The sequence below is a fragment of the Pleurodeles waltl genome, chromosome 6 (assembly GCF_031143425.1).
Source record: "Pleurodeles waltl isolate 20211129_DDA chromosome 6, aPleWal1.hap1.20221129, whole genome shotgun sequence".
Classification (NCBI taxonomy): domain Eukaryota; kingdom Metazoa; phylum Chordata; class Amphibia; order Caudata; family Salamandridae; genus Pleurodeles; species Pleurodeles waltl.
This window is the reverse complement of record NC_090445.1, coordinates 230,157,784-230,179,566: the sequence shown is the minus strand read 5'-3', so window position 1 is coordinate 230,179,566 and position 21,783 is coordinate 230,157,784. Positions and strand designations below refer to the sequence as shown.

At 46.6% G+C, this 21,783-nt stretch overlaps 1 protein-coding gene across 2 annotated transcripts in view; it reads left to right on the top strand.

The window, feature by feature from the left end:
• MAP3K14 (mitogen-activated protein kinase kinase kinase 14) overlaps window positions 1-21,783 on the top strand; it is a 110,245-nt gene that overhangs the window by 67,384 nt on the left and 21,078 nt on the right. For both annotated transcript variants that reach the window (XM_069237969.1, XM_069237970.1), the window contains exons 10-11: window positions 782-945; window positions 10,383-10,533. In XM_069237969.1, the coding sequence (XP_069094070.1) occupies window positions 782-945; window positions 10,383-10,533 (315 nt within the window). The remainder of the gene's footprint in view (window positions 1-781; window positions 946-10,382; window positions 10,534-21,783) is intronic.

Here is a 21,783-nt window from a genome sequence, read left to right as displayed (position 1 = left end):
CGCCATAGGGAGTGGTCGAGTAGATTTTTTGAGCATTCAATTAAAAAATTATATGTAAAAGATGAATATATGAGATACAAGCATTTATTATAAACATTAATTAATGAGTCAAGAAATGTGGGTTGAGATGGTAACCATGAGTAATCGATTGTACAGTGAAACGAACATAGCGAGCTACCGATGACAGAATGGCAGAGAACAATGAGCAGCAATCTGTACAATGAGGAGACGTAAGAGTCAATTATTTGAGATATTTTAGATGAGATACAATGAAAGAAAATGAAATACATTTATTATTCTATGTGTTCCATTCTTGAAATCGTATCATTTGACATACTCATTGTGGTAATTTTTTCATAAATTACTAGCTCGTTGCCTGTATCTTATTGAACAATCTTAGTGCTTTTCTCTTAACATATAGGGCCTGATTACAACTTTGGAGAAAGTGTTAATCCGTCCCAAATGTGACGGATATACCACCAGCCGTATTACGAGTTCCATAGGATATAATGGACTCGTAATACGGCTGGTGGTATATCCGTCACTTTTGGGACGGATTAACACCTTCCTCCAAAGTTGTAATCAGGCCCATAGTTGTTAGTTCATGTCAGTGCCTTACAAAATCATTGCTAATTGCTCCTTTTCATAAGAGAAGGGGCCTCATATCTGGTTTCTCAGTCATGTCTTAAAGCACTAAGTCCACCTTTTCATGCTGGGGCATACCAGTGTACTGGAGCCATAGTTAAGATGTGCTAAATTATGTTTGCTTTCTTTTCTCCAGGGGACTACACTCCCGGCACAGAAACTCATATGGCACCAGAAATAGTAATGGGGAAGCAATGCAACTCAAAGGTAGACATTTGGAGCAGTTGTTGCATGATGCTGCACATGCTGAATGGGTGCCACCCTTGGACCCGCTATCATTCCCATCCTTTCTGTCTCAAGGTGAGTGTTGTGCAACAATCACAGTACTAAATGAAGCTGAGGCAGGCCTCCCCTGGACTGACCCATATTGTTGGTCCAGGTCTAAATTGGTGGAAAGGTTTTTTTTTTTTTTGTGTGCTTTTAATCGGGCCCACCTGATAATAGATTTTTTTCTGTTTGAACACTACCCACAGCAATAGCAGGCACGTGCATGCATGCCACAGTGTTTTTGGAAGGTACGAGGACTAGCATTGAGAAAGTGGGAGGTGGTGCTGAAAAGGAATGAGTTGTATTAATGGGGCTATTAGTCATTTGACTTTTATTGCCTTGAAAGTTGTCTTGCTTAGTTTTATAGGACGTAATTGTAAGTAAGATTGTATGCAACATGTAAAGCACACAATACCTATGACATAAAATGTAACAAAACAAAGCAATACCTGAAATATTTCTAATGAAAAACGTTTGTCTGGACTCTGGATACTTCATGAGATATTACCATCCAGTTTTTTCATTACTTAAGTTGTGGCAGTTTTTCAGTCTGGGTGTTATAAAACCCAAGACAGAAATATGCATAACTTCTCAATAGAAATTCAAATATACAGAGACATTGTTTAAATAAACATTATTAATATTATATAGTTCATTCAGTTTGTCCTGCCTTATGGTCACATGAAAGTTAATTGTGGCCTACTGTTCAAGTGGATACTGTGTAAGTTAGCAGAATTTAGTGTACTGTAAAGTAACTTACAACTCCAGGATGGGAATCTGCACAGCAAGGTATGCACTGAACTGTATAATTGAATCTGACTGATCCCTTAGCCTCAAAAAAGGACACGCAGCACAATACAGGGACAACTGCAACCTTCATGTTTCTATACTATATAGAAACTATGATAGAATGGCTGATTATTACAACTCCAAGGCAGGAAGTACTTGCATGATATAAGCTGTAGAGGGGACTGAAAATATAGGATAGCATAAAGGATTGGGAAAGCTGGAAGAACACTGACAACCAAATAGAGGGTTTAATTCAGCTTAGCTAGAACATTGTAAGGTTTTGGTTTAGACTTGGAATAGGGCCTGGAATTAAAAGGGAAGTGAGATAACGGAGAGCAGGATTGCCAGCGGTAAACTAACCTTCTCTATTTGGATTGAAGTGTGTTATAAGAATTTGAGTTGTGACAGGAGTGCAGAGCACTGAAAACTAAAATTAAGGTTCCAAATACAATCTATTTGTAGTTGTCCTAGTGTGGGAATAGCAAGGGTGTGCTGTAGGACTGGATTTGTGTGCATTATCAGAGATGTTTCTTGATTCTTATGCTAGGATACCTGATTTTGCTTCAGAAGAACAATGGGTCATGGCTTTTGTTGGGCACTAGTGCTGTGATAGCTTGTGTTCTACAGATCTGGTCTGAGGTATGTATAGTTATGAATGTATTCCAGTGCTTGAAATTAAGACTAAGGTGCTGAATTGGTGGTAATGCTATAGATGCAGCTGCTTTCTGTATTTCATCCTTTTGTTTCTCTTTTTGACTCTGATTAGTCTCAGATTTTCTCTTATCTATCTAGTTGTTCTTTTTCTGTTGTTTGGAAAGTTTGGATATTGAACAGAAGTGGGAAGGGTATGCCCAGACGTGGGTCCCGTGCTCATTGCGCCACTGGTTTCAAGCTAGCCTGGCTGATGAAGGGTGATACTCCGAAAACGGTCCCAGGATGCTTGATTCCGGTCTAGGGAGGACTTGGCTTGGCAGTTCAGGCTGGAATGTTCCCATGGGGAACAGAGTCAAGACTGATTTGCTTATGGCTGGGTCCAAACTGAGGTAGCATGGTGGGCAAAAAAACAATGGATTGAACCCAGATCTTTGTGACTGGGGTGAATGTTTGCATTGTTCAGCATTCCGTCCATCATCTGTTCTTTTTGCTTTTCCCTATGTTAAAAGGCAAGCTGCATCACACTGAAGACATCGTTGAAGACCCTACGCAAGCAGGCATTATCAGCCCCAGGGTTGACAAAAATACAAAGCGGCATCCTCAGACCCTATTTACATCCAAGAGCAAGTTCCTTCTGATTAAGTGGTTGTGTCCAGTGCCCGTAAGAGGGCTAATTCACAAACCCCGGACAACGCCACCCCATTCCCGACAGCTACAAAATCATCCACAAAGACAAAATCAATTGATCAGGAGGAGGTGTCCCCATAGTCTACAGGAACACCCTCCACCTCTCAACCACCATCGAGACACCAAAGCAGCCAACCACCACTGAAAACGTTCACTTCCAAATTCAGATCAACCCGAACACCTCCCTTCATCGCACGCTTGTCTACAGACCACAGCCCCAGTTCAGTGAAACCTTTGCTGACCTCATCACCCCCTATGCACTTGCCTCCACTGACTACATCCTACTTAGTGACCTCAACTTCCACCTTAAAAACTGCAACAACCCTAACACCTCATCCCTACTGGACAACCTCGCCACCCTCTGTCTCAAGCAACTAGTCAACCTCCCCACCCACTCAGCAGGTCACACCCTCGACCTGTCTTCTCGGCTGTAAACAATTGCACCATCTCGCACACCTAAGAACACCATTGGACTGACCACCGAAGCATTCACTTCATCTTTACGAAGACTGCTGCATGCCACCACGCCCCCCCAGGAAGAAACTGGAGCAAAGTCAATGAAACTCAGCTCACCAATACCCTCAACCACTTCTCCCCCACCCCCACTAGATGCCACAAACGCGAACGACTCAGCTTGCAACCTGCACCGCTAGAATACATAATGCACCAACACCATAGCCCCCCTCAGAAAACCAGCACCAGAGGCAACCAAACTGGTTCACGACAGAACTCCAAGAAGCCAAACGCAACTGCAGATGACTGGAACGAAAATGGAGGAACAGCAAAGAAACCAGATTGCACGGTCTACAAAGACAGTCATCATGCACCACCAGCGCATCAGTGCTGCCAAGAAAGCTTTCATTCAAAAACGTATAAGCACCAACGCACACAACAGCAAGGAGCTATTTACCATAGGCCATAAATTCATGAACCCTGGTCTCAAGACCTCTGCAACAACCTTGCCACCTTTTTCCACCAGAAAATCCAGGACATATATGAAGGATTCAAGAACCAAAACCTGCCCCACCAGAAGAACCCAGATTGTCAGACTCCCACCATACACTTCTGCACCCAAAGGAACATGGTGCACAGTACCCCAGGGATCCTCACTAAGCCTGACCCTCTTCAACATCTACATGGCCTTCTCACTAAGATCGTCAGACAGCACAGACTAAACATAGTCTCCTATGCCGATGACACCCAACTGATCCTTTCCCTGACCAACGACCCATCAACAGCCAAGAGAAATTTTCACAATGGCATGAGAGCAGTCGCCGCCTGGATGGAAGCCAGTTGCCTCAGGCTCAGCTTGGAGAAAACGGAGATCCTCGTACTGGTCTTCAACACTTCCACCTGGGACAACTCCTGGTGCCCTGGGAAATGCCCCACCGACCATGCACGCAAGCTGGGCATCATCCTGTACTCAACGCCTTCCATGACGCATCAAGTTAAAGCCATCTCTTCAGCCTGCTTCCACACTTTGCGGTTCCTTCAAAAGATCTTCAAGTGGATCCCCACTGAGACTAGGACGGTCACCCATGCCCTGGTCAGCAGCAAATTGGACTACGACAACACACTTTACACCGGCATCACAAAGAAGCTACAAGCAAGACTACAGAGAATCCAGAACGCAGAAGCCAGACTCATCTTGGACATCCCCCGCCACAACCACATCTCTGACCACCTCAGAGACCTCCAGTGGCTACCTGTCAACAAACACATCACCTTCAAGCTACTGACTCGCACCTATAAGGCACTTCACAACACCCGACTAGATGGCCTCAACCACCATCTGACCTTCTACATCCCATCCAGGCCACTCCAATCCTCCCATCTCGCCCTCGCTGCCATCCCCAGAATCAAGAAAAGCACAGCTAGAGGCAGATCCTTCTCCTACCTCGCAGCCCGTACATGGAACACGCTCCCTCTCAAACTCGGGCCGCATCACTGAAGCAATTCAGGAAGGATCTCATAACCTGGCTCTTCGAGTGAGAAGCATGCTTACCACAGCACCTTGAGACCCTACAGCTGATAAGCGTGCTCTACAAGTACTGATTTATTGATTGATTGAAACCACAGCTGACGCTCCACCTCCTGATAAAAAGTCTAAACTAATTGCTGCTTCAGGGAAATGAGTAGCGGCGCAGTCCCCTAATCACTGGTGAATTGCAAATACACAAGGTCAGAGGCAGGTATGATTGCGCCTGCTGTGACTAAATGGAGGCACTCCTCCAGTACCTCCCAAAGGAACATAAAAAAATGGGGCAAGAAATAGTATAGGAGGGCAAACTCATTTCTAATAACTCCATTAGGTGTGCCCTAGATTCAGGGGATACAGCTGCCAGGGGTATAAATACCAGTGTGTTGCTGCGCAGGCATGCTTGGTTGCGCATATCTGGCTTCAAGCCGGAAGTTCAGCAAACGCTCTTAAATGTCACTTTTTGACAAGGAACACCTGTTTGGTCCACAAGTTGACAAAGCATTAGAAGAGATGAAGAAGGACAAATATGTTGCTAAATCCATGGGTGCACTCCAAACCCCTGCTCTCCATGGCTCCTTTCACTGCTCCTCATATAGGCCAGGCTCAGAAGCAGCATCTTCCGATGCTCTTCTTTGTCATATCGACCATAAAGTGAGAACTCCCTTTCACAAGGCTGTTAAAGGGGCACGTATGGGGTAACAACTCCAGATGTTGTGTCAAAGGTGCTTCCTCACGTGGTGCACCATCCACCACTAAGCAGTGATTCCCTTCTCCTTCCCTTGATCATTTAAAACATGTCAGAGGTTGCTTACAACAATTTCTCCCCACCTGGCAATCTGCAACATCGGATTAGTGGGTGTTGGACATTATCCAAAATGGTTATTGTCTGGAGCCCATCACCACACCTCCAAACATTCCACCTCGCATACACGAACTCTGTTGAGCATCAAAACCTGCTCAAATAGGAAGCGCAAGCTGTCTTTCTCAAAGGAGCAATAGAGCCCATCCCCTTTCAACATCAAGGATCAGGAATATACTCCCTGTACTTTCTCATTTACAAAAGAGATGTCTCACTATGGCCCACCTTGGGTCTCAGGCCCTTAAATCATTACATCCTGTCACAGCATTTCCATATGGTCACACTCCATGATGTGATCCCACTTCTCCAGCAAGGCGACTTTGTCAGAACTAGACTTAAAAGTCGCCTACTTTCACATCCCAATCCATCCAGCACATCGCATATAACTCAGGTTTGTCACAGCTGGCGAACATTATCAGTTTTAAGTCCTCTCATTGGGGGTCACTTCTGCACCCCATGTTTAGCAGTGGTAGCAGCATATCTATGCAGATAAACATCCATGTCTTTCCAGTTACAGGACGACTGACTTATCAAAGTCGGTACCCTTTCTCTGTGTCACCAACACACTGGTCATTACAGATGTGTTCATCAACTAGGGTTTACAATCAGTGTACAAAAATCACATCTTGAACCTGAAAGGTTAAGCTATATCTGGGGGCTATTCTCATCACACATAGGATTAGCATATCCCAATGCAGCAAGATTCAGAATTTCCAGACACTGCTACCACAATTTCAGACCAATCAACAATTAACAGTCAGAACAGCTATACATCTGCTAGGTATGGTGGCATTATGCATTACCATAGTGTCACGTGCACGATTGCATATACGTCCACTGCAAAAATATCTAGCACATGAGTGGTCTCAGTCACAGGGTCAGTTAGAAGATCTAGTTTTGATAGACAGCTGGACTCTTCGCTCTCTGCAGTGGTGGAACACACAAAACCTGTCAAATGGGTGGCCGTTCTCGACCCTTTTCTACAAATCGCTCTCACAACAGACACACCTCTTACAAACCACCTACAGGATCTCACAGTTCAGGGACTCTGGGACACCAGCATCTCCACATCAGCTACCTCGAGCTTCAAGCTGTTCACCTACCATTAAAAGTGTTCCTATCTCACCTGATAGGCAAGGTTGTCTTACTCCAGACGAACAGTATGACAGCCATGTACTATATATATATATATACAAAAACAGTGTACAACCTCTACAGTTACGATGCAGATCTCAGACCATTTGGCGTTAGGCAATATGTCACAATATCCATCTGTTAGCGGGAATACCTACCAGGAACGGACAACAAGTTGCCGACCTTCTCAGCAGGATGCGGCAACAAGTCCATGAGTGGGCACTCCACCGAGTCCTCCTCCCGTACTTCCACAAGTGGGAGTTTCCATAGATAGACCTGTACGCAATTGCAGACAACGCAAAAGGCCCAGATTTCACCTCTAGGTTTCCGCACTCACTAGCCAAGGACAATGCTCTATGGATCAACAGGTCAGGGATATTTGCTTACACTTTCCTCCTCTCCCTCTTCTTCCTTTTGTGGTTTGGAAGCTCAGGCAAGTGTCTCTCACCCTCATTCTATTAGCTTCCACTTGGGCTTGTCAACCATGGTTCACCATACTTCTCTAATTCTCTCTAGTTTCCAACGAGAAGCTTCACTTCAACTCCAACCTTCTCACTCAGAACCATGGAGAAATCAGGCATCCAAATCCAAAAGAACTCAACCTTGCGATTTGGCTCCTGAGGTCACAGAATTGGGTAACCTAAATCTCCCACCTGAATCTCCTAAGCCTACAGCTACAGCATGTTATGCAGCTAAATGGAAAAGATATGTCTTTTCCTGTCGTAATGAGCACATTGATCCGTTTAATACAACTGTGCAAAACATTGTTTGCTGTCTCCTTCATTTCCAGCTTTCTGACCTTGCCTACACTTCAATACGCTTACATCTAGCTGCAGTGGCTGCCTATTTACAAAACTGGCTACATTTATCTTTATGGAAGGCCTTAAAAGGTTAACTCAACCCAGAATTCCACCTACACCCACATGGAATCTCAATATTGTTCTCACCAGACTTATGGGTCCACCATTTGAACCATTACATAATTGTCCTTTTCACTTTCTTTCTTGGAAGGTCACTTTTTTATTGTTATTACTTCACTTAAGCGTGTCAATGAGCTCTAGGCACTTCCTTAAAGAACCTTTCTCCCAACAACACGGGTATAGGGTGGTCCGTCACACCAACCCAAAATTCCTTCCAAAGGTGGTTTCCCCTTTCCACCTTAACCAATCAGTTGTTACCTGTTTTCTTTACTCAACCAGACTTAGTTCAGGAAAGACCTTTTCATACATTAGATGTTAAAAGAGCTCTAATATATCACATTGACAGAACCAAAAATTTTCGTAAAACTAAACAACTCTTTGTTGCTTTTTCGCCCCCTCACAAAGGAAATCCCACATATAAATCAGGCATTTCTAGATGGATAATTAAATGTATTCAGACGTGTTATGCCAAAGCTAAAAGAACTTTACCTACACCCCCTGGAGCACACTCTACTCATAACATAGGGACGTCTATGGCTTTCCTGGGCAATATCCCAAGAGCTGACATATGTAAGGCAGTTACATGGTCTATACCACACGCTTTCACTAAACATTGTTGTGTGGATATTCTAGCACACCAACAAGCTAATGTAGGTCTGGCAGTCCTACGTACACTTTTCCAAACAACTGCAACACCCACAGGTTAGCCACCGCCTTTGGAGGGCAAAGCTTTACAGTCTATGCAAAGCATGTGTATCTACAGCCACATATGCCTCAAACGGATTGTTACTTACCCTGCAAGCATCTGTTCGTGGGAAGTAGTGCTGTAGATTCACATGCACCCACCCTCTTTTCCGGACACCTGTGGCAGCTGCAGTTCCTTTTTACTATTTCATATGTATGGACATCTCTTTACTGATACGTACTCACACTCCATTCTCACCCGTCTGCGGGAATACAATCTTAACAATGGAGTTGATGCCCATGTGCGTTATCACCAAGAGGAGGAGTCACTTTACCTCGTGACTCGAAAGACTTCTTTGAAGAAAAACAACTTACACATATCAGGACCCAACACTAGATGGCAGGAGTATGCAAAGCATGGGAATCTACAGCACTAGATGCCATAAACAGATGCTTACAGTGTAAGTAACATAAACCTTATTTGGTTTCTTGTAGTGTCTTCTTTCAGCTGCATAACACCAAGAAAATGTAGCCCTGTCTTTCATTCTTTGTTGCTGAACTCCCCATTCATTTCCTAGTTCCCTCATGATTGAATTACTTTTGCTTCTTGTGTGTAACTCTTCCATAGTATGTTATGCTTCTTTTCCTGTCCATATTATTTTTGGTATTTTTAAATCTGATTCTGTCACTCCTTATGAATTTACTCTGGCTGCCTATTTTATCAGTTTCAGTTTGTTTACTTAGACATGGCCAATATTTGTAATAAAGACTTGCTCCATCTTATCTGCTTGATTAGCTTTCTCTATCAACCTGTTTGTAGTTTATGTCCAGCATGGCCCCCTTTCTTATTGCAGTCACCATGTGTTTCTTCTTGGTTTTACCTTTAATAAACCAATGGTGTAGAATGAACGTCTTCCAACAGTCAAACGTTCCCATCAATATTAGTTTTAAAAAATCATCTTATTGACTGGGACCTTTTCGCTTGTATTTTAAGTAGTTTTCTGTACTATATTTATTTTTCGTGTTGTGCTCTTGTTTATTATACTTTGTACTAATTCTGCAATTTTTTAGTGTATTTGTTGTGCTGACTTTATCTGCGTTTAATCCTATATCAAGGGATATTATTAATCATTTGGCAAATACCCGATACCAACCCAAGGCGAAACATGGGACTTTATCTCTATTTGGAACCTCTTTTCTTCTTTTTTTAGGCTGACGCAGTCATTTGATATCCGATACCTATACATGTCTTTGGTTATGAGATTCATAATGTACAATTACCATATAATGCTAATGCATATTTGTAATTAGTTTTCATGTCTAAAAAAATAAGCATTTATGCAATAAAGTGCTTTATATATTAAAATAAGTGCATTTATATTATAAAAGCATGTTTTTGTTATGAAATCCAAGTGACTTTAATAACTGCAGTTTGAGGTTCATTTGGTGAGATGTAAAGTGGGCACGCTGGAAACACGGCTGTTTTGTTTTTAGTGTTACAATGATGCATTTTGAATGGTACATTTGATGTGCATTCAAAAAACTGTAAAGTGCTTACAGTCAGTGTATTAAGTGGGGTTAGGCAAGGATAAAGACTGACAGAACATTGTGGTTTTCAAGCACTATAGTTGTAATGATGCCATAGAATAAATACGAGTTGCATTAAATTAAATGAATTGTCCTAGAGGTTAAATTTCTTGAGGTGAGCTTATTTGATACGTCTTTTGCCCCACCCTCATCCTTGATTTACGTTTTTCAACAGATTGCCAGAGAACCGCCTCCTGTGAGGGAAATCCCACCGTGCTGTAACCCCTTCACTGCCGAAGCCATTAGAGAAGGACTAGTAAAGGATCCAGTGAAAAGGGCAACGGCGGCTGAACTGACGGAGAAGGTTAACTTGGCACTACAAAAAGGTAAGGATGTAAGGTCATGCCATGTCTTGTGAGTGTGGAAGGTGAATACAAATCCCATATACCCCACAATAGCCTCCAATGTGAGGGGTGCCACCCAGTGATTTACTTAAGTCAGAGTCCTAGTGAGAGAACACGTATGTGCATTAGGAAATATGTGTTGATGGAACTGCTTAAAAAATGTTTGTGACCCTGTTGTCTGAACTAATTTACTCACACCTCTCAAGAACCAGCAAATGAGCTGGGGATTTTCTTTAAGACCAAGATTAGAACCATATCTGATCGGAATGGTGGGTGGCCTTCAGTCCCAAAGTTAGTGAACTTGTAGCCATAATCAAGAAAAAGGTGTGTTAAAGGGGCAGTATCTTTGCAGAGCTCCCCCTCATCTTCGTACCTTCCCATCCACTTACTTTGGTCATTTCAAAAATTCTGAAGGATAATAGGCATTTGTAGATGTGCCACGTTCCCTCATCCACCGAGAGCTGCGTCTGTTGCAGAACTGGGTAGAGAAAATGCTGCCCATGCAACAAGTTGTTGGTGTTACACCACTGCAGAGAGCGATGTATGAAGGGCAGATCAACACTAAAATTTACCATGACCCTCAACTTGAGACCACTGACGTAATGAGCATTCCTGTAGTGGGTGCATGTGCAATCTTGCGTGGGATACTATAGCAATGGAGGAGGTCATCGTTCCTAGGAGGCACATGACTGCCGGGTCTGTGACCTGTTCATTTGGCTGAAAAAGAGAAAGCAGCACATGGAGGGACTGGACTCTTGCTGAACTTGGATAGGCTTTGCTGAACTCCACTTTGAGCATGGCTCCCATATAGGATTGAATTTGAAGATGCTGAAACTGGGACTTCACAGTGTTGATGGTAAGGCCCAGTACTGTGGCTGGTGTATGTCAATGGCAGTGCTGTTGCATTGCACTCTTTATCAGCCAATCATCCAGGTACAAAAATACATAGATGCCCTGTCTTTGCAGGCACGTGGCAACAACTGCAAGGCATTTGGTAAAAACACAAGGTGCAGTAGTGACTTTGAAGGGCAGTACTTTGAACTGGTAATGTTGGCCACTCACCACAAATTCTGAGGTAACGCCGATGCGCTGGATGAATCTGAATGTGGAAGTAAGGTCGAGTGCAGCCATGAAGTTGACTTGCTGTAGCAGTGGAATGACGTCCTGAAGAGTGAGCATGTGGAAACATTCTGTCAGGATGTACTCATTCAGGGGCCTCAGTCCAGAGTGGGCCTTAGGGGCCTGTCCTGTTTAGTAATGAAGATGTAATGGAGGGAATAAACCCCTGAGCCCTTTAGGTGTTTTGGCACAAGCTCTATGGTCCCTTTGAGATGGCCTGCTTGGACCTCTTCCCAAAGCAGGCCTTGGTGTTCTGGGGAAAGGACGTGTCTGCAGGTGGTATGTTGGGTGGCGTGGGTATTAGCTCCAGGCATTAACCATGTTGACTGATGTCTAACACCCACTGGTCTGAGGTGACCTGTTGCCAAGTGGGGATGAACATCTGAAGCGGTCTCCCATCAGATGTTGTGTGGTTGGGGAGGGGGGAGGAGTGGCAAGTTATTGGTTGAAATGGCTTCTTTAACCTGGGCTTTGACTAGTTCCTTGAAGATATCAGGAGCAGGCTTGAGCATCCCCTTTAGCAGGGGCACATACTGCGTGGATTGATGGGTCGAGGATAGAGTCTGAAAGAGGGAATGCTCCTCAATAGGCTCTTAATGCATTTGTGTAAAGAAATGGCTCCCTGTTGCAGTTACCCCCCACTTTTTGCCTGATACTGATGCTGACTTGACTAAGAAGAGTGCTGGGACCCTGCTAACCAGGCCCCAGCACCAGTGTTCCTTCACCTAAAATGTACCATTGTATCCACAATTGGCACACCCTGGCATTCAGATAAGTCCCTTGTAACTGGTACTTCTAGTACCAAGGGCCCTGATACCAAGGAAGGTCTCTAAGGGCTGCAGCATGTCTTATGCCACCCTAGAGACCCCTCACTCAGCACAGACACACTGCTTACAAGCCTGTGTGTGCTAGTGAGAACAAAATGAGTAAGTCGACATGGCACTCCCCTCAGGGTGCCATGCCAGCCTCTCACTGCCTATGCAGTATAGGTAAGACACCCCTCTAGCAGGCCTTACAGCCCTAAGGCAGGGTGCACTATACCATAGGTGAGGGTACCAGTGCATGAGCATGGTACCCCTACAGTGTCTAAACAAAACCTTAGACATTGTAAGTGCAGGGTAGCCATAAGAGTATATGGTCTGGGAGTCTGTCAAACACGAACTCCACAGCACCATAATGGCTACACTGAAAACTGGGAAGTTTGGTATCAAACTTCTCAGCACAATAAATGCACACTGATGCCAGTGTACATTTTATTGTAAAATACACCCCAGAGGGCACCTTAGAGGTGCCCCCTGAAACTTAACCGACTATCTGTGTAGGCTGACTAGTTTTAGCAGCCTGCCACAAACCGAGACATGTTGCTGGCCCCATGGGGAGAGTGCCTTTGTCACTCTGAGGCCAGTAACAAAGCCTGCACTGGGTGGAGATGCTAACACCTCCCCCAGGCAGGAATTGTCACACCTGGCGGTGAGCCTCAAAGGCTCACCTCCTTTGTGCCAACCCAGCAGGACACTCCAGCTAGTGGAGTTGCCCGCCCCCTCCGGCCAGGCCCCACTTTTGGCGGCAAGGCCGGAGAAAATAATGAGAAAAACAAGGAGGAGTCACTGGCCAGTCAGGACAGCCCCTAAGGTGTCCTGAGCTGAGGTGACTCTGACTTTTAGAAATCCTCCATCTTGCAGATGGAGGATTCCCCCAATAGGGTTAGGATTGTGACCCCCTCCCCTTGGGAGGAGGCACAAAGAGGGTGTACCCACCCTCAGGGCTAGTAGCCATTGGCTACTAACCCCCCAGACCTAAACACGCCCTTAAATTTAGTATTTAAGGGCTACCCTGAACCCTAGAAAATTAGATTCCTGCAACTACAAGAAGAAGGACTGCCCAGCTGAAAACCCCTGCAGCGGAAGACCAGAAGACGACAACTGCCTTGGCTCCAGAAACTCACCGGCCTGTCTCCTGCCTTCCAAAGATCCTGCTCCAGCGACGCCTTCCAAAGGGACCAGCGACCTCGACATCCTCTGAGGACTGCCCCTGCTTCGAAAAGACAAGAAACTCCCGAGGACAGCGGACCTGCTCCAAGAAAGGCTGCAACTTTGTTTCCAGCAGCCTTGAAAGAACCCTGCAAGCTCCCCGCAAGAAGCGTGAGACTTGCAACACTGCACCCGGCGACCCCGACTCGGCTGGTGGAGATCCAACACCTCAGGAGGGACCCCAGGACTACTCTGATACTGTGAGTACCAAAACCTGTCCCCCCTGAGCCCCCACAGCGCCGCCTGCAGAGGGAATCCCGAGGCTTCCCCTGACCGCGACTCTTTGAATCCAAAGTCCCGACGCCTGGGAGAGACCCTGCACCCGCAGCCCCCAGGACCTGAAGGACCGGACTTTCACTGGAGAAGTGACCCCCAGGAGTCCCTCTCCCTTGCCCAAGTGGAGGTTTCCCCGAGGAATCCCCCCCTTGCCTGCCTGCAGCGCTGAAGAGATCCCGAGATCTCTCATAGACTAACATTGCGAACCCGACGCTTGTTTCTACACTGCACCCGGCCGCCCCCGTGCTGCTGAGGGTGAGATTTCTGTGTGGGCTTGTGTCCCCCCCGGTGCCCTACAAAACCCCTCTGGTCTGCCCTCCGAAGACGCGGGTACTTACCTGCAAGCAGACCGGAACCGGGGCACCCCCTTCTCTCCATCCTAGCCTATGTGTTTTGGGCACCACTTTGAACTCTGCACCTGACCGGCCCTGAGCTGCTGGTGTGGTGACTTTGGGGTTGCTCTGAACCCCCAACGGTGGGCTACCTTGGACCAAGAACTGAACCCTGTAAGTGTCCTACTTACCTGGTAAAACTAACAAAAACTTACCTCCCCCAGGAACTGTGAAAATTGCACTGTGTCCACTTTTAAAACAGCTATTTGTCAATAACTTGAAAAGTATACATGCAATTTTTATGATTTGAAGTTCCTAAAGTACTTACCTGCAATACCTTTCGAACAAGATATTACATGTTAAATTTGAACCTGTGGTTCTTAAAATAAACTAAGAAAATATATTTTTCTATACAAAAACCTATTGGCTGGATTTGTCTCTGAGTGTGTGTACCTCATTTATTGTCTATGTGTATGTACAACAAATGCTTAACACTACTCCTTGGATAAGCCTACTGCTCGACCACACTACCACAAAATAGAGCATTAGTATTATCTCTTTTTACCACTATTTTACCTCTAAGGGGAACCCTTGGACTCTGTGCATGCTATTCCTTACTTTGAAATAGCACATACAGAGCCAACTTCCTACATTGGTGGATCAGCGGTGGGGTACAAGACTTTGCATTTGCTGGACTACTCAGCCAATACCTGATCACACGACAAATTCCAAAATTGTCATTAGAAATTCATTTTTGCAATTTGAAATTTTTCTAAATTCTTAAAAGTCCTGCTAGGGCCTTGTGTGTTAAGTCCCTGTTTAGCATTGTCTTTTAGAGTTTAAAAGTTTGTTAAAGGTTTGAAATTAGATTCTAGAAACAGTTTTAGATTCTTTAAAAAGTCTTCCAACTTTTAGCAAAATAATGTCTGATACAGAGATGAATGTGGTGGAACTCGACACCACACCTTACCTCCATCTTAAGATGAGGGAGCTAAGGTCTCTCTGTAATATAAAGAAAATAACCATTGGCTCCAGACCTACCAAAATTCAGCTCCAGGAGCTGTTGGCAGAGTTTGAAAAAGCCAACCCCTCTGAGGATGACTTCACAGAGGAAGAAATTAGTGACTTGGAGGGCAATTCCCCCCTCCCAGTCCTAAATAGGGAGACCAGGGCCTCTCAAGCCCTGTCTCCAAAAATGATAGTCAGAAATGTTGCTTCCCTCACAGGAGGGTCCAGCATTTCTGAAATCACTGAGGATGCTCTCAGTGAGGATGACCCCCTGTTAGCCAGGATGGTCAAAAGATTGGCTTTGGAAAAGCAGCTCCTAGCCATAGAAAGGGAAAGAAAAGAGATGGGCCTAGGTCCCATCAATGGTGGCAGCAACTTAAATAGGGTCAGAGATTCTCCTGACATCCTAAAAATCCCCAAAGGGATTGTAACAAAATATGAAGATGGTGATGACATCACCAAATGGTTCACAGCTTTTGAGAGGGCTTGTGTAACCAGAAAAGTGAACAGATCTCACTGGGGTGCTCTCCTTTGGGAAATGTTCACTGGAAAGTGTAGGGATAGACTCCTCACACTCTCTGGAAAAGATGCAGAATCTTATGACCTCATGAAGGGTACCCTGATTGAGGGCTTTGGATTCTCCACTGAGGAGTATAGAATTAGGTTCAGGGGGGCTCAAAAATCCTCGAGCCAGACCTGGGTTGATTTTGTAGACTACTCAGTAAAAACACTAGATGGTTGGTTAACTGGAAATGAAGTGTGTGACTATGTTGGGCTTTATAATTTGTTTATGAAAGAACACATTTTAAGTAACTGCTTCAATGAAAAGTTGCATCAGTATCTGGTAGACCTAGGTCCAATTTCTCCCCAAGAATTGGGAAAGAAGGCAGACCACTGGGTCAAGACTAGGGTAACCAAAACTTCCACTGGGGGTGACCAAAAGAAAGGGGTTACAAAAACTCCCCAGGAGAAAGTGGGTAACACTAGAAACAAAGAAACAGAGTCCTCTGTAGGCCCCCAAAAACCAGAACAGGTGGGTGGGCCCCAGGACACAACCCAAAACAAAGGTGGGTACCAGGGTAAGAACTGGGATGCCACTAAGGCCTGGTGCCACAACTGTAAACAGTCTGGGCACCACACCAAGGACACTTCTTGTCCCAAAAACAAACCCCAGAACAAAATTCCTGGGGTAACCAGTGTAGCCATGGGAGATGACTCCTCAGATGAGGAGGTCTTCCTAGCCTTCAACTGGAAACAGGGCCCAACAGGTGAGTTGGAGATTCCAGAGGGAAGTAGACACTTCCACCACCTACTGGTGAATGGAATCCCAACCACTGCCCTGAGAGACACTTGTGCCAGTCACACTATTGTGCATGACAGGCTGGTGCTCCCAAACCAGTACATCCCAGGTGAGACTGCCAGGGTAAGAGTTAGCCTAGACAGGGTCACTAAGAGGCCTGTGGCTTTAGTGCCCATAGAAGTGGGTGGCACTCTTAGCTGGAGAAGGGTAGTAGTCAGTACAGACCTCCCCCTTGATTGTCTCCTTGGAAATGACTACCCAGAGGTTAGTCAGAGCTCAAGAGAGGAACTGGTCCAGTGCCAGTCCTCTCCCAAGGATTCTGGAAGTCCTGCCTCTGCAGTAAATGCAAGCAGGCCCCAGAAGAAGAAGAAAAGAAAACAGAGTAGGAAGGGTGGACAACCTTTAGCCAAGGTTACAGCAAGCCAAGGAGATTCTGCTCCAGTAGGGGAGAACTCCAAAAATGGCCCTGATAAAGTCCAACCTGACCCACAAGAAGTCCTGGCTAGTCAGGCAACTGTTAAACCTGAGTGGGTGGCTCCTCAGCTAACAGAAGAAAGAGTGGAAGAAGGGTGTTTACTACAAGATGTGGTAACCCCCCACTCCAATACAGCAGACAGGCAACCTGAACCCAAAGAAGCCTTTAACTTAGCCCCTTCCCTTTTAGGTGAAGAGCTAAAGGTGTGGTTCTGGGCACTGACAGCTGTCAGTGGCCTCTGCTGGGTGTTAGCCTTTATGGCTGCACTATCCTTAGCATGGTGGTCTGACCCCATGCCAAATAGCAAGTTAGGCCCCCTGACCCTATTGGTCATGGTGGGGTTACTCCAGCTCTGGGTAACCTCTCTGGGTAAGCTAGGGGTAACCCTGGCCAAGATAAGGTTAGCAGAGGTGGATACCTCTAAGACCAAGATAGAAAGAATGGGTGGAGACATTGAAGAGGCAGACAAGAGGCAATTCAGACTAGGTCCTATCACTGTGGAAGTAGGTCAGTTCCCCAAAGGGAATGACCTGAACAGAAGGATGTAAGGCAGAGTAGGCCCTGCAACTAACCAGCCTATTTCTCCTACTCTTCCTCGCCTGACAGACTAGGAAGACTCTCCCAGCTTGGGCTGAGTCTCCTGGCCTGTGGGCTGGGGGGGGCTTGTGTAAAGAAATGGCTCCCTGTTGCAGTTACCCCCCACTTTTTGCCTGATACTGATGCTGACTTGACTAAGAAGAGTGCTGGGACCCTGCTAACCAGGCCCCAGCACCAGTGTTCCTTCACCTAAAATGTACCATTGTATCCACAATTGGCACACCCTGGCATTCAGATAAGTCCCTTGTAACTGGTACTTCTAGTACCAAGGGCCCTGATACCAAGGAAGGTCTCTAAGGGCTGCAGCATGTCTTATGCCACCCTAGAGACCCCTCACTCAGCACAGACACACTGCTTACAAGCCTGTGTGTGATAGTGAGAACAAAATGAGTAAGTCGACATGGCACTCCCCTCAGGGTGCCATGCCAGCCTCTCACTGCCTATGCAGTATAGGTAAGACACCCCTCTAGCAGGCCTTACAGCCCTAAGGCAGGGTGCACTATACCATAGGTGAGGGTACCAGTGCATGAGCATGGTACCCCTACAGTGTCTAAACAAAACCTTAGACATTGTAAGTGCAGGGTAGCCATAAGAGTATATGGTCTGGGAGTCTGTCAAACACGAACTCCACAGCACCATAATGGCTACACTGAAAACTGGGAAGTTTGGTATCAAACTTCTCAGCACAATAAATGCACACTGATGCCAGTGTACATTTTATTGTAAAATACACCCCAGAGGGCACCTTAGAGGTGCCCCCTGAAACTTAACCGACTATCTGTGTAGGCTGACTAGTTTTAGCAGCCTGCCACAAACCGAGACATGTTGCTGGCCCCATGGGGAGAGTGCCTTTGTCACTGTGAGGCCAGTAACAAAGCCTGCACTGGGTGGAGATGCTAACACCTCCCCCAGGCAGGAATTGTCACACCTGGCGGTGAGCCTCAAAGGCTCACCTCCTTTGTGCCAACCCAGCAGGACACTCCAGCTAGTGGAGTTGCCCGCCCCCTCCGGCCAGGCCCCACTTTTGGCGGCAAGGCCGGAGAAAATAATGAGAAAAACAAGGAGGAGTCACTGGCCAGTCAGGACAGCCCCTAAGGTGTCCTGAGCTGAGGTGACTCTGACTTTTAGAAATCCTCCATCTTGCAGATGGAGGATTCCCCCAATAGGGTTAGGATTGTGACCCCCTCCCCTTGGGAGGAGGCACAAAGAGGGTGTACCCACCCTCAGGGCTAGTAGCCATTGGCTACTAACCCCCCAGACCTAAACACGCCCTTAAATTTAGTATTTAAGGGCTACCCTGAACCCTAGAAAATTAGATTCCTGCAACTACAAGAAGAAGGACTGCCCAGCTGAAAACCCCTGCAGCGGAAGACCAGAAGACGACAACTGCCTTGGCTCCAGAAACTCACCGGCCTGTCTCCTGCCTTCCAAAGATCCTGCTCCAGCGACGCCTTCCAAAGGGACCAGCGACCTCGACATCCTCTGAGGACTGCCCCTGCTTCGAAAAGACAAGAAACTCCCGAGGACAGCGGACCTGCTCCAAGAAAGGCTGCAACTTTGTTTCCAGCAGCCTTGAAAGAACCCTGCAAGCTCCCCGCAAGAAGCGTGAGACTTGCAACACTGCACCCGGCGACCCCGACTCGGCTGGTGGAGATCCAACACCTCAGGAGGGACCCCAGGACTACTCTGATACTGTGAGTACCAAAACCTGTCCCCCCTGAGCCCCCACAGCGCCGCCTGCAGAGGGAATCCCGAGGCTTCCCCTGACCGCGACTCTTTGAATCCAAAGTCCCGACGCCTGGGAGAGACCCTGCACCCGCAGCCCCCAGGACCTGAAGGACCGGACTTTCACTGGAGAAGTGACCCCCAGGAGTCCCTCTCCCTTGCCCAAGTGGAGGTTTCCCCGAGGAATCCCCCCCTTGCCTGCCTGCAGCGCTGAAGAGATCCCGAGATCTCTCATAGACTAACATTGCGAACCCGACGCTTGTTTCTACACTGCACCCGGCCGCCCCCGTGCTGCTGAGGGTGAGATTTCTGTGTGGGCTTGTGTCCCCCCCGGTGCCCTACAAAACCCCTCTGGTCTGCCCTCCGAAGACGCGGGTACTTACCTGCAAGCAGACCGGAACCGGGGCACCCCCTTCTCTCCATTCTAGCCTAGGTGTTTTGGGCACCACTTTGAACTCTGCACCTGACCGGCCCTGAGCTGCTGGTGTGGTGACTTTGGGGTTGCTCTGAGCCCCCAACGGTGGGCTACCTTGGACCAAGAACTGAACCCTGTAAGTGTCCTACTTACCTGGTAAAACTAACAAAAACTTACCTCCCCCAGGAACTGTGAAAATTGCACTGTGTCCACTTTTAAAACAGCTATTTGTCAATAACTTGAAAAGTATACATGCAATTTTTATGATTTGAAGTTCCTAAAGTACTTACCTGCAATACCTTTCGAACAAGATATTACATGTTAAATTTGAACCTGTGGTTCTTAAAATAAACTAAGAAAAGATATTTTTCTATACAAAAACCTATTGGCTGGATTTGTCTCTGAGTGTGTGTACCTCATTTATTGTCTATGTGTATGTACAACAAATGCTTAACACTACTCCTTGGATAAGCCTACTGCTCGACCACACTACCACAAAATAGAGCATTAGTATTATCTCTTTTTACCACTATTTTACCTCTAAGGGGAACCCTTGGACTCTGTGCATGCTATTCCTTACTTTGAAATAGCACATACAGAGCCAACTTCCTACAATTTGCAAATTATGGTAGGCAGCGGCTCTACCTAGAACCTCATGGTAGGAGTTGGTGTTTTCAGGCGGAGAGCGTCGGGCAGGGTAAAGAGCAGGATTGGTATCCTCAGGTAGATCCATATCGTAAGAGTCGAAGACATCTTCCTCCCCTCCCCCAGCACCTCACACCCCATCGTTCACTGGTGTTGGAGGGTGTGGACCCATGTGAAGTGTAGGATAGTGGGTCATGCAGAGAAGCAGGTGTGGAAGGTGATGGCGGTGAGGTAGGTGGGCTGGAAGAGGGTGGTGGCAGTCCATGCTCAGGAAGAGGATTGGTGGCTTTATCCTGCTTTTTCCCATGCTTTGGAGGAGGAGGGGCTCCTAGGATGCTTCAAAACTGAGTTGCCTCTTAGGAAGGCGAGTGGCCGGCACCGAAGGTTATGGCACAACCTAGGTTTCTACGCCAACTGCTCTAGATCCGAAGATTGGGTCGGTGCTGAGCCGGGAGAGGCCGGCGCCAGGGGAGTCGATTTCACGATTTTCTTCAGCAGAGCCGGAGCTGGGTGTGGTGTCTGAAGCCAGTGGTCCGTGCCGACCATGACCCGAAGGCAGTGATGGCACAGAAGCCTGTCTCTGTGTGTCCAGGGTAACTGAATGTCCCCTATGAGGTGGAAACTCAGCAGTGTCAAGGGGAAAGGAGCACTGTACTCACAAACTGTCGAGCTAGCAAAAAGTCTTTGATCTCTGGATCGGAGTGGGAACTGTTTTTGGAGCGAAAGGCTCTTCATCTGTGGCCGAAGGTTCAGCGCGATGTTTCCCCTGTAGGTCCTGGGTGCCGAAGAGGTCTGGAGTATCTTCCCCACTCCTATGCGATGTCTTGGGTCAATGGGCCCGGAAGTCTCAGGGAGTCTTTTTCGATCGGAAGAACTGGCAAGTGTCGCCAAATGTCTCGTCATGCTTGGGTGAAGGCAAAGATTACAGACCTGGTGCAGGTCGGCCCAGGGATATTTCGCACACCACCAAAGGCAGTTTCAAAAAGGCGTCCGTTACACCACAGAAGAGACATGGTGGGACCGGACCGAATGGAAGGGAAAGCAGCCCCGGGGAACCCCAGACGAAGTTGCAGGCGTCAACCCAATACAAAAGAGGCTGGAACGTGATCAAATACAATAGCGACGGAGGGAGAGGAATCATTATGACTGAAACAAACAACGCAATGGCGTTGACTCAGAGCACGGAAGTACATGTGAGAATCCCACGACAGAAAGAAAACAATCTAGCAATGGAGCCGATGATCATGAGCATTGCAAGCAAGAGGTGGAGTCACAGTACCTCGTGACTCTAGCAAAATTCTGCAAACAAA